At 46.6% G+C, this 11,137-nt stretch overlaps 2 protein-coding genes across 4 annotated transcripts; both read left to right on the top strand.

Moving 5' to 3' along the window:
• The first annotated feature begins 1,551 nt into the window (after positions 1 to 1,551).
• LOC119318741 (alpha-1,3-mannosyl-glycoprotein 2-beta-N-acetylglucosaminyltransferase-like) lies at positions 1,552 to 6,026 on the top strand. 3 transcript variants are annotated; one of them, XM_037593334.1, is made up of 18 exons: positions 1,552 to 1,718; positions 1,869 to 1,946; positions 2,044 to 2,119; positions 2,449 to 2,511; positions 2,955 to 2,989; positions 3,057 to 3,133; positions 3,412 to 3,457; positions 3,545 to 3,607; positions 3,909 to 3,975; positions 4,058 to 4,126; positions 4,210 to 4,279; positions 4,376 to 4,437; positions 4,522 to 4,612; positions 4,709 to 4,802; positions 4,926 to 4,988; positions 5,083 to 5,121; positions 5,204 to 5,374; positions 5,521 to 6,026. In XM_037593334.1, exons 1-18 carry the CDS (start codon positions 1,650 to 1,652, stop codon positions 5,629 to 5,631), a joined length of 1,344 nt encoding a protein of 447 aa, XP_037449231.1. In that variant the 5' UTR covers positions 1,552 to 1,649; the 3' UTR covers positions 5,632 to 6,026. The 3 variants fall into 3 exon arrangements, with proteins under 3 accessions (XP_037449231.1, XP_037449232.1, XP_037449233.1); XM_037593335.1 differs by lacking the exon at positions 2,955 to 2,989 and having other exon boundaries at positions 3,028 to 3,133; XM_037593336.1 differs by lacking the exons at positions 1,552 to 1,718; positions 1,869 to 1,946; positions 2,044 to 2,119; positions 2,449 to 2,511; positions 2,955 to 2,989 and adding an exon at positions 2,825 to 2,900 and having other exon boundaries at positions 3,028 to 3,133.
• Positions 6,027 to 6,682: 656 nt separating this feature from the next.
• LOC119318740 (U-box domain-containing protein 24-like) lies at positions 6,683 to 10,547 on the top strand. Its single transcript, XM_037593333.1, has 4 exons — positions 6,683 to 7,007; positions 7,762 to 8,325; positions 8,453 to 8,762; positions 8,920 to 10,547. The coding sequence occupies exons 2-4, from the start codon at positions 7,786 to 7,788 to the stop codon at positions 10,545 to 10,547; spliced, it is 2,478 nt and encodes an 825-aa protein (XP_037449230.1). The 5' UTR covers positions 6,683 to 7,007; positions 7,762 to 7,785.
• Positions 10,548 to 11,137: the final 590 nt, after the last annotated feature.

Raw genomic sequence — 11,137 nt, 5'->3', positions numbered from 1 at the left:
AGTGCCAAGATAGTATGAAAAAAAAGCAAAGGAAGGCCAAGATAGTATGAAAAAGCAAAGAATGGCCAAGATAGTATGAAAAAAAGGCAAAGAACGGCCAACATAGTATGAAAAAAAATTAAGAGCTTCCAAGATAGTATGAAAATAGCAAAGAAGTGCCAAGATACTATGAAAAAAGCAAAGAACGGCCAAGTTAGTATGAAAAAAGCAAAGAACTGCAAGATAGTATGAAAAAAAGCAAAGAATTGCGAAGATACTATGAAAAAGCAAGACTAATAAAATTTTCTATAAGACAACACAAAATTCATGAAAAAATATAGAAAACAAAAAAAAATGTATTCCATGTCGTCAGCGTACAAAAAGAATCATTCATAAATTTTAAAAATGTTGAACACATAAGCACAAGATAATAAAATGCCAAGACATTAAAATAAAAAATGTCATGACCTTAAAAGTAAAAATGCCGTGATCTATATTTTGTTTTTGTCGATCACACATAGGAAAGTTGCCATGATCCAAAAAGTGAAATTGCCAAGTAATGAAAAATAAAATCAGCAATGATAGAAATAAAAAAAACCCATGCTCTATATAAAAGAAGGTACCAATTAAGAAGTTTCCTAATAAATGTAAAAAAACATATGAAAGGTTCTTAATTGTCGTGTGATCATCTAAAATATTGGGTATATCCATTCTTTAGTGTAAGTAGATCTAATAATGAATAAAAATTGGGTAATCCCTAATGAATTGAATTATTCATGCGCTCTGTACATGGCATGGCGTGTTCTTTGTGCACATGTAAAAACAAATGAGGTGCTTCAAATATTAATAGTAGTAATGGTATGCTAAATAATTGGCCTCCTTCTCCTTCTTTTATGACGGCATTGCCTAAATGCCGATCAAGATGTTTGGTTCCGTGTCGCCTTGATCCGGGCTCCATACTGGTGGCCCTGGTTAAGTAGCACGATAGTGCATTTCTTTGTCTTGCTTTGGACTCATGCCTTTACGATTTCTGGAGCGGCAACAATGAATTGTTTCCTTAGCAAGCTCCTCCTCACACTCACGTGGCAGGCTCATGTTTTGGTGATTTTGAATGTCGTCTTTCAGATAGGTGGAGCGGGGATTCGAGAGTTTTGGTGTGGCCAAGATGAAGAATTGTGTCGGGTCTTGGTGATTTTTTTTTGACGTGTTTGTTGCGAGTCTTTGTGTGAAAATGAATAAATAAATAAATAAATAAAATGCTTCTATCTAAGTATTGGTTGGTAGGTTATGTAATTGTGATTAGATTGGTAGTGGTGGCATGGAATGGATGGTTGGAGTTTTGTTGGTGACTGGTTGCCTTGGAGTAGTACTAGTATTATTACGAAGTAGAAAAGAGAAGAGAAGGTTCTTCATGTGATGAGTGTGAATCTCTCATCCATCCTTGTTTTTCATTGTATGTAATGTAAAAATCTCATCTTTGCTTTGCTTTCCTTTTTTTTTTTTGAGATTTGCTTTCCTTTCCTTGAATGAAAGAAAGAAAGAAAAGCAGAGTCTCCCTCCCAATCCCAATTCCCAAGTCAGACGGACAGACGGACAGACAGACAGGGCGCGACTGCTCTGCAGAAAAAAGGAGTCGTCTTTCTTCCCCTGCTCAGCCGCCGCCGCCGGCGATGGCGCGCAACCCCTGTGACATCCGCCTCCTCCTCGTCGCCGCCGCCGTCGCCTTCATCTACATCCAAGTAAGAATCCCCTTCCCTTCCTTTGCTCTGATGTGCTCCGCCGTGGAACCAGATCCATCCGGTGGGGGATCTGAACCTGAACGGGGCCTCTGCTTCCTCTTCTCCACCTGCAAATCAGATTAATCCTGTTTTCTTCTTCCTCTTGTTCAGGTGCGGCTGTTTTCCACGCAGTCTTCTTCTTCTTCTTCTAATTCCCAGGCGATGGACGCCGGACGCCTCGCGGAAGCAGTAAGAAAAGAGAGGATCCCCTCTTCCCTTCTTTTCTTTTCTTTTCTACCTACACAATACACTAGGCTCAAGAAGAAATGCACTTTTTTTTTTCAAGGAGAAATGCGAGAGCCAGCTGCACGCCATGATCGACCAGGTCAGCGCCCAGCAGGAGAAAATCGCCGCCCTGGAAGGTACCTACCTACCTACCTACCTACTTTTAGACCTTACTTAGCCATGTTCCAGTCTGCTCTCACAAATCTGCTCTTCTTCCTCAAGGTTCAAATGCTCCAAACACATATATAATTAGTTAATGTACTCCAAGTAGTTCTCAACATAATAGATAGATAGGCATTACAGGTGTCTGTCTTCCTTGCTCTATCAACACACACTAGTTCTCAACATAATTTTTGGGAAGACCTCTTGTGTTCCATGCTACCACGCGCGCCGATAACCTGACTCTAGCACTTCTGCGGACAGTTCATGACATCAGTTAACCCCTGCCTGTCTGTTGATGCGACAGAGATGAAGGTACGCCAAGACGAGGAGCGCGTGCAGCTCAAGATTTTAATCCAAGATCTTGAAAGTAAGTATGTAATGTATGCAAGGAATCATTCATTACCCTCTGTTATTTTAGCTTTGCTTGTTGATTTCATCTACAACGGCTCTTTCCGCCGTGTCTCTGCTATCCTAGTTGATTTTCTCACGCTTCCTCTTCTTTTATCAATCATATAATGCATGGGTACAGGCATATTAGGTCGTAGACTGCCACCTGTTTTATCCATCCAAACCATGTTGAACCTTGACAATACTCTCACATTTCATCTTCGAATTGGCTGTGTTTTTTATAGCAGATTTCAAACTACAGTATTATTTTCCAAACTTGTAAAGGTGAAAGTATTTTGACCTTGGCCATGTTTGTAATTGTAGAAACAACTTTAGGAATATTGTTTAAATATGACACTGCAATAAAAGGTATGCGGAACTTGAAGAATCTGACTCTACTTTTATCATTTCTTTTGGATGCAGAAAGGAGTTTACAGACCTTAATAAACAAGGACGTGGTATGTATCTGATCTTGCTAACCTTTATTGCTCTACAGGATCGACCTCATCTCTTTCTGTACATCAGGTTCCTGTCGCCGCTGTTGTCATAATGGCTTGCAATCGACCAGACTATTTGCAGAGGACAGTCGAATCTATCCTCAAGTACGCTCTGTTTTCTCCATTCCTTCATTTCCCAAAAGAAGAAAATTTTGATGTCTACTGTGTTGTTTAATTCCGTAAGAGCCCACTCAGTTGATGACACCTGTGTCACTTATCTTTGAAATCGAGTTGCACTGTTGATTACCAGACAGCATCTCTGAGGAAACTTAGACTATTACTTCCTAATCTGTTAATTGCTCCTTCTAGATCCATGTAGCTTCAGTTTGTACAAACACCCTTCCTGCCTGACAAAATAAATGATGTACGGTAAACTCTTTCAGGTATCAGAAAGCAGTTGCTTCAAAGTTTCCACTGTTTATATCACAGGTGCTGATAGTAGTAATTTCAGTTATTGTTTTCAGTATCTTTAAGTGTGTGGGAAGGAAATTTTTACATTGCTCCTTCCAATCGCAGGATGGAACAAATGGGGAAGTAAAAAAGAAAGCTTTGAGTTACACTCAAATAACATTTATGCAGGTGAGTAAAGAAACACTTGCTTTATGCTTCTTAATTGTCTGATAGAATCGAACAACTCTGTTTCTCTTGTAATATTGTTAGCATAGCTGATACATGTTATGCATGACTGCTCATACCAAGTAGACATGCTACCCTCAAGGAAACAGTGGAATGAAGTGGGAGGGGTGGGGGAAGGTTACTGAATTTGGAAGATGCATCTTAGTTTCAGTCTTCTCTACATAGCGTTTCCAGTATTTTTCTAAGAGTGCAGTCTACCAACAAATGACTTGTTAGTGTTCCTTTTGCCTTTGATGTGTTGCAGCATGTGGATCTTGAGCCTGTGCGCACTGAAAGACCAGGAGAAAACGTTGCATATTACAAGATAGCTAGTAGGTGGTCCTCAATTGATGCGTGCTTTCTTATGACAGATGATATGATCCATTCTTGCCCTAATGATGTTTCTTGATTCAGATCACTATAAATGGGCATTGGATGAGCTATTCATTAAGCATGATTTCCGCCGAGTAATCATTCTGGAAGGTCTGATCTCTTTTGATTCTTCTTCTTGTTCTTAGATATTTCCAAATGTCATCATCTCATTTTCATGGTTTATTGGTTAATAGATGACATGGAGATCGCCCCAGATTTCTTTGACTACTTTGAGGCTGCAGCGAAATTACTTGACACTGACAAGTATGTTACAACTGCACTCTGTTTTGGCAAGACAGTGAATTAATATCAAGTGTGTCTAACTGCGTTATTGTAACTGTTGTCGTTGTGGTATTGAAGGTCGGTAATGGCTGTTTCATCTTGGAATGACAATGGGCAAAAGCAGTTCGTTTATGACCCAAGTTAGTATTCTGACAGGCCTCTGTTCAACTTTATTTCCGCATTAATAGGGAAAGTTACTCATTTTTCTAAATAACCCTTTGCAGAGGCTCTTTACCGTTCGGACTTCTTTCCTGGGCTTGGATGGATGCTAACGAAGTCAACATGGATGGAGCTGTCACCAAAGTGGCCCAAAGCATATCCTTACTGCTGCCTACTGATTCTTAGATATGCAGATATGCTCTTTTTTTGGACTAGCTTGTATCATCTGTTTCTTCCTTGACAAGAGTTTACTTATTGGGATGACTGGGTGAGGCTAAAGGAGGTACACAGAGACCGGCAGTTTATTCGGCCAGAAGTATGCAGAACATACAACTTTGGCGAGCATGTATGTTGGCTGCTCTACACCAATGCAAATTTATCACTGCATTTTTGCACGCCGTAACAATATTTGAGCCATTGGTTCTGGATTTCTGGCATTTACACTTTGGCTTTTATGCTTCCATTCCAGGGATCAAGCATGGGACAATTCTTTGATCAATACTTGAAACCAATCAAGTTAAATGATGCTCATGTATGCAAATCAATCTCCCCATATAATTCATTTTGTACAGATTTTATAAGCTGTTTGTCGCTGAGATTTACCTCTGCCCCTCTTGTGGCCACAGATTGACTGGAATTCCGAAGACCTGAGCTACCTGACGGAGGTAAGGATTATTAGTCTGTTCTTCAGAGAGAAAGTTGCTGTTTCCATAAGATGGTGCCTAATACTTGTGTTGGTGACATCAGGACAAGTTTTTGACCAAATTTGGAAAAGACGTGGCTAGCGCCACACCTGTGCATGGATCCGATGCTCTGTTGAAGGCCCACAATCTGGATGTGGACGTAAGGATTCAGTACGATAACCAGGGCGACTTCGAGCGTATAGCTCGTCAGTTTGGAATATTTGAAGAATGGAAGGTCCCTTGCTAACTCAATCTAAAAATTCGTAAATCTTGCAATTTAGCTGGATACATTTATTTGGAAACGCATACAGCCTGACTAGTAGTTTTGCTGTAAAAAAACACGATGGCTTATGTTCTGATTTTTCTGCCCTTATTTTCCAGGACGGTGTTCCACGGGCGGCTTACAAAGGCGTGGTGGTGTTCCGGTACAAGAGCAGCCGAAGACGGATATACCTGGTGGGCCCCGACTCTCTTCGCCAACTCGGTGTTTAGCTTAGCTTTGCCACCCTGATGTAGCAAAACATTGAATGATGGGTGCAAATTCAATGCACAGTTGGCAAGGATATATTTTTCCTTTTATGATGGATGGATGGATGATGGGTGTTTGTTTCGCCCTCGAGTCGAGGCCTCGAGGGGTTTCGCCGTCCGTCGACAGTCGAGGGAGGGGATAGAGTTGAGTAAGAGAGTAAGGGAAGAAGAGCGCACGGTGTAGAGATGTATTCACAGAGATACATTATTTGGCTGGGATTCATTCATCCATGTGTGTGTGTGTGTGTGTGTAGTTAGTAAAAGGGGTTTGTTTGTATTCAAGCAAGTTTGTGTGTGTGTGTCTGTGTTTACTACATGATGATCTAACAAGAATATATAGAATGGTTCCCTTTAGCTGACCTGGCATGACATGGCATTATGCTTGAGAAGAGAAGGAAATTGTTGCTTGTGTTTGAATATTGGTGATGCTGGTTTTGAAGTTTGAAGCTGTCTGTCCATGTGAAAAGAGTCCAGTCCTGTGTGTGTGTGTGTGTGTGTGTGTGTGTGTGTGTGTGTGTGTGTGTGTAGTAGGGTGGTAGTTGGGTTGGAATGGATTGAATGGATCAAGAGAGAGGTATGTGGGAATGGATCAAGTCAGTCAGTCCCATGCATCCATCCATCCATTTGATGATGTTTAATCCAGAAGAAAGAAGATAATGACACTGATTTGATTTATTGCCTCTCTCCATTCCATTCCATTCCATTCGTTGTTGTTGATTGATTGATTGATTATATTAATTATAGTATAAACGAACTCGCTCTTATATTAATTATATTATGGGATTGATTGGTTGATTGAGCCTTGAGTCGTCGTTGTTGTTGACCTCGGCACAGCTTTGCTTTGGGTTTGTTTGGGCTTCCATTTTCCATTTTCGTTTGCATCTGGTGTGGATTCAGTCAATCGGATACTACTGGAGTAGTACACTACTAGTAACTTTGGCAGCAGCCTGAATATGAAATAAAAAGAGCAACTTTCTTTCTTTTCATTTCATTTTCGAGCTGGCTTGTCGTCGGCAGGCAGCTCAGCACAGCACAGCTGCTGCTTCTTTCTTTCTTCTTCCCCTGCCTGCCTGCCTGCGACTTTGATTGATTCAGCTGCCCTCCCCTCCTCGTCGCCGCCGCCCTCCATTCCCCATTCCTTGTTCCTCCGCTGGCTGATTCCTCCTGCGCCGCCGACTCTCCTCTCCTCTCCTCTCCTCTTGCTGCCCGGCTGCGCCCCGCCAGGGCCAGGGCCGCCGCCGACTCTCCTCTCCTCTCCTCTTGCTGCCCGGCTGCGCCCCGCCAGGGCCAGGGCCGCCGCCGCCGCCGCGCAGATCCACCTCATCTCTATCTATCAGGAGGTTTGCTCTTTACTTTATTATTACTTGATCCCCTCCATCTTCTCCCACCCCACGCTGCAATCGCAACCACCAAACCAATTAGTAAGAAAGATTACTGCTTCATCCCTGCCTTGGGGCCTTTGCTTGCTTGGGTTGCCCTCCCCATTGATTTTGATTTCGATTTCTAATAGAGTATTGGGTTGGACCTTCAATTCAATTCCATTCCATTTCTAGAATTGCTTCATCATTCATCTTTAACAGAGTATATAATATTGGGTTCAAAAAAACAGATAACTCAACTTTACCAAAACGAATTCAGTTTCAGTGACCATTGCTATTGCTGCTGCTGCTGCTGCTGCTGCTGCTGTATCTATGCCAATATTAAATCTTAGCCCCAATCTTAATTTATATGCTGCTGTATCTAAGTGCACTATTGATATTAAATCATGTTTATTTATGTTCCATCCATCAACAGCCCCAATCTTAATTTCAAATTCAACAAACTGCACTCCTATTGCTGCTGCTGTATCCATGCCTGTATTAATGAATCCGTACAGTCTATATACCCAGGATCTCGGCTTCAGAAAAATCTTATTGAGTGCACTATTGCTATTGCTGCTGTATTCATGTCAGTATTAATTATTTCTTACAATATATATACCCAAGATATTGCCAAAACTATTAGTTCACTGCACCACTGCTATTTCTGCTGCTGTTCCTGTATCCACACCAGTATTAATTCATTCTTACCATATGTATCCCACAATTCTTGCAGTGCGGATACAGCTGCAACTGCAAGATGATGGCCCGGAACTCGGACGGCGAGCTGGAGGAGCAGTCCACCGAGGGGTACCAGGAGGCGGCGTTCGAGGCCTTCATGTGCCCGCTCACCAAGCAGGTGATGCAGGATCCTGTCACCATCGAGACCGGACAGACCTTCGAGCGTGAGGCCATCCTCAAGTGGTTTCGCGAGTGCCGCGACAATGGCCGCAGGCCCACCTGCCCGCTGACGCAGCGTGAGCTCCGCACCACCGACATCAACCCCAGCATTGCCCTCCGCAACGTGATCGACGAGTGGAGGGCCAGGAACGACGAGAAGGACCTCGAGAAGGCGTGCAACTCGCTCCGCATGCACCCCGAGGACGACGAGGATGACACCCTGCGTGCCATGGCGTACATCTCGCAGATATGCCAGCGGAGCGGCGCCAAGAAGAACCTCGTGCGCGCCCAGGGCATCATATCCACGCTCGCCGACTTGCTCAAGAGCAGCAGCAGGAGGGTCCGGCTCAAGTCCCTGCAGGTCCTCCGCACCGTCGTCGAGGACAATGATCAGAACAAGGTTCTTCTTTTCTTTCCTGAAGTCCTGATGGATTTTCCACAGTTGGCCCAGTGTATATGCTAGCTATTCAAGTAAGTAAGTAACTATATGTATGTATGTATGTATGTATGTTTGGTTTCTTTTGCAGGAAGAGCTGGGGAAAGGCGACACGGTGCGCACCATCATAAAATTCCTGTCGAACGAGCATATCCAGGAGAGGGAGCTTGCAGTTTCCCTGCTGTATGAGCTGTCAGAGTATGAGCCCGTGTGCGTAAGGATCGGTGCCATCTATGGGGCCATACTCCTGCTGGTTGGCATGGGGAGCAGCAAGTCGGAGAACATGATGGCCGTGGAGAAAGCAGAGAAGACACTCAGAAATCTGGAGAAGTATGACACCAACATCAAGCAAATGGCTGAAAATGGCAGGCTGCAGCCTCTCCTCACCAAACTGCTTCAAGGTTTGCATCATTATCTTCACTTTGCTTCACCATGTTCGTACTATTATAGTTTTGCTAATTCTGGTCTGCTCCTCTGTTTTGAACTGCAAAAGGTTTAGAATGTTTCCCAGAGGTTAATTTGTGGTCTTAATTTTCCAACTTCTGGTTTGAATTGCAGGCGGGCCTGAGGTGCAGGTTACCATGGTTGAGTACCTCGGCGAGCTCGCGTTGGCCAACGACGTCAAGGTGGTGGTGGCGGAGCAGGTTGGAACTCTTCTGGTGAGCATCATCAAGACCGGCGGCCTGCCGGCGAGGGAGGCGACGCTCAAGGCGATGAGGGAGATGTCATCCAACGAGCTGAGCGCCAAGATACTGCTGCAGGCCGGCATCCTGCCACCGCTGGTCAAGGACCTCTTCTCCGTCGGCGCCAGCAGCCACTTCCCGATGAGGCTCAAGGAGGTCTCCGCCACCATCCTCGCCAACCTGGTCGCCTCCGGGGCCAGCTTCCGCTCCATCCCGCTGGACGACGCCGGCACGCAGACGCTCCTGTCCGAGGACGTGGTGCACAGCCTGCTCCATCTCATCAGCAACACCGGCCCTGCCGTGGAGTGCAAGCTGCTCAACGTCCTGGTCGGCCTCACCAGCTCACCGGACACAGCCCAAGACGTGGTGTCGGCCATCAAGAGCTCCGGCGCCACCATCAGCCTGATCCAGTTCCTGGAGGCAGCTCACCGGGAGATCCGCGTCGAGTCCCTCAAGCTCCTGCGCAACGTGTCGCCGTACATGGGCGCCGAGCTCGCGGATGCACTCGGCGGCCACCTCAGCAGCTTGCTCCGGGTGATATCCGACGCCGGTGGTGGCGGCGTGACAGAGGAGCAGGCGGCAGCCGTGGGCCTGCTGGGCGACCTCCCGGAGAGGGACTCGAAGCTGACGCGGCAGCTGTTCGAGCTGGGAGCGTTCGGCACGCTGAGCACGAAGCTGGCAGAGCTGCGGCGGGGCGCCATCCGCGGGAACCGGTACACGACGCCGCTGACGGAGGGCATGGTGAAGGTGATGTACAGGCTGACGTGCATGCTGCAGGAGGCGCCCGAGTACGTGGAGTTCGCGCGGGAGGCCGCCCTGGCGCCCTTGTTTGTGGAGCTGGTGCAGGTGAACGGGCAGGACGCGGTGCAGCTCTACTCGGCGATGGCGCTGGAGAAGCTGTCCTTGGAGACGAGGAACCTGACGGTCATCCCTGACCCCCCGCCGCCAGCGCCTTCCGGCAGCAGCTTCCTGTGCGCGTGCTTCGGGGCGCCATCGTCGACGGGTGCGGCTGCAGGTCGTCCGGTGGGGGTGTGCCGCGTGCACGGTGGGTTCTGCTCGCTGCGGGAGAGCTTCTGCCTGGCTGAAGGCGGGGCCGGCGGCAAGGCGGTGGAGCGGCTGGTGGCGTGCCTGGACCACCTGAACCCGGAGGTGGTGGAGGCGGCGCTGGCGGCACTGGCGACGCTGGTGGGGGACGGGGTGGAGGCTGCGGAGGGCGTGGGGGTGCTTGGGGATGCCGACGGGCTGCGGCCGGTGGTGGACATCCTGGTGGAGAACCGGACGGAGGCGCTGCGGCGGCGGGCGGTGTGGGTGGTGGAGCGCATCCTGCGGGTGGAGGACATCGCGCAGGAGGTGGCGGCGGACCAGACGGTGGCGTCGGCGCTGGTGGAGGCGTACCGCAACGGCGACCCTCGCACCCGGCACACCGCCGAGCGCGCCCTCCGGCACCTGGACAGGATCCCCAACTTCTCCAGCGCGTTCCATGCCCAAGCACGCCGGCCATGAACATGACATCCATCATCTTGTTGGCGCCATCCTCTCTGTTTGAAATTCGAACCTTGCTTTTTTGTATGTAGAAAGTATATATGATGGATGTAAATGTGTATGTAGCTTGATTTTATTGGGTAGTTCATGTTTATTAATATAATATAATAGGGCAGCTTGATTTTATTTATTAATGAATATAATAGAGCTCCTTGTTGTGATGGATGCCCAAGAAGTTCTTGTCAACTTATTAAGATTCCTTGTGTCGCCCAAGAAGTTGCTCGCCTGCTCCTGCAAAAGAGAATGATTAACATGATGGTTCTTAAGTATGTGAAGAACCATCATGTTAATCATCAGTGTGGAAAGATGAAATACAAGATGCAGACCAGTTACTGCCTTAAGAACCATCTCTTCGAAGACAGCTACCTTAACTGAAGAAGTTGGCTGCATCTTAAGGAGTCCATTTGACGGAGACATGATGCAGACCTTCCTCCTTCCGATACTCTTTCTCCTTCCATTTCTCTGTATTCTCTAACTTCTACTTTGTATTAAGGTAGTACAAAGTTGGGTCATCTATTTTGGAACGGAGGGAGTAGTGAGCAGTGCAAATC

Source organism: Triticum dicoccoides, chromosome 6A (assembly GCF_002162155.2).
Source record: "Triticum dicoccoides isolate Atlit2015 ecotype Zavitan chromosome 6A, WEW_v2.0, whole genome shotgun sequence".
Classification (NCBI taxonomy): domain Eukaryota; kingdom Viridiplantae; phylum Streptophyta; class Magnoliopsida; order Poales; family Poaceae; genus Triticum; species Triticum dicoccoides.
Note: the sequence above shows the minus strand (reverse complement) of the source record. Positions and strands in the feature narration are given on the sequence as shown.

What these genes read in the sequence shown, in the direction of transcription:
- LOC119318741 (XM_037593334.1), top strand. Translation starts at nt 1,650, where the DNA reads ATGGCGCGCAACCCCTGTGACATCCGCCTCCTCCTCGTCGCCGCCGCC. An exon ending in GAAAATCGCCGCCCTGGAAG is followed by an intron (nt 2,120 to 2,448) that starts GTACCTACCTAC and finishes TTGATGCGACAG; the next exon opens with AGATGAAGGTACGCCAAGAC. An exon ending in TCACCAAAGTGGCCCAAAGC is followed by an intron (nt 4,613 to 4,708) that starts ATATCCTTACTG and finishes ACAAGAGTTTAC; the next exon opens with TTATTGGGATGACTGGGTGA.
- LOC119318740 (XM_037593333.1), top strand. Translation starts at nt 7,786, where the DNA reads ATGATGGCCCGGAACTCGGACGGCGAGCTGGAGGAGCAGTCCACCGAG. An exon ending in AGGACAATGATCAGAACAAG is followed by an intron (nt 8,326 to 8,452) that starts GTTCTTCTTTTC and finishes TTTCTTTTGCAG; the next exon opens with GAAGAGCTGGGGAAAGGCGA. An exon ending in CCTCACCAAACTGCTTCAAG is followed by an intron (nt 8,763 to 8,919) that starts GTTTGCATCATT and finishes TTTGAATTGCAG; the next exon opens with GCGGGCCTGAGGTGCAGGTT.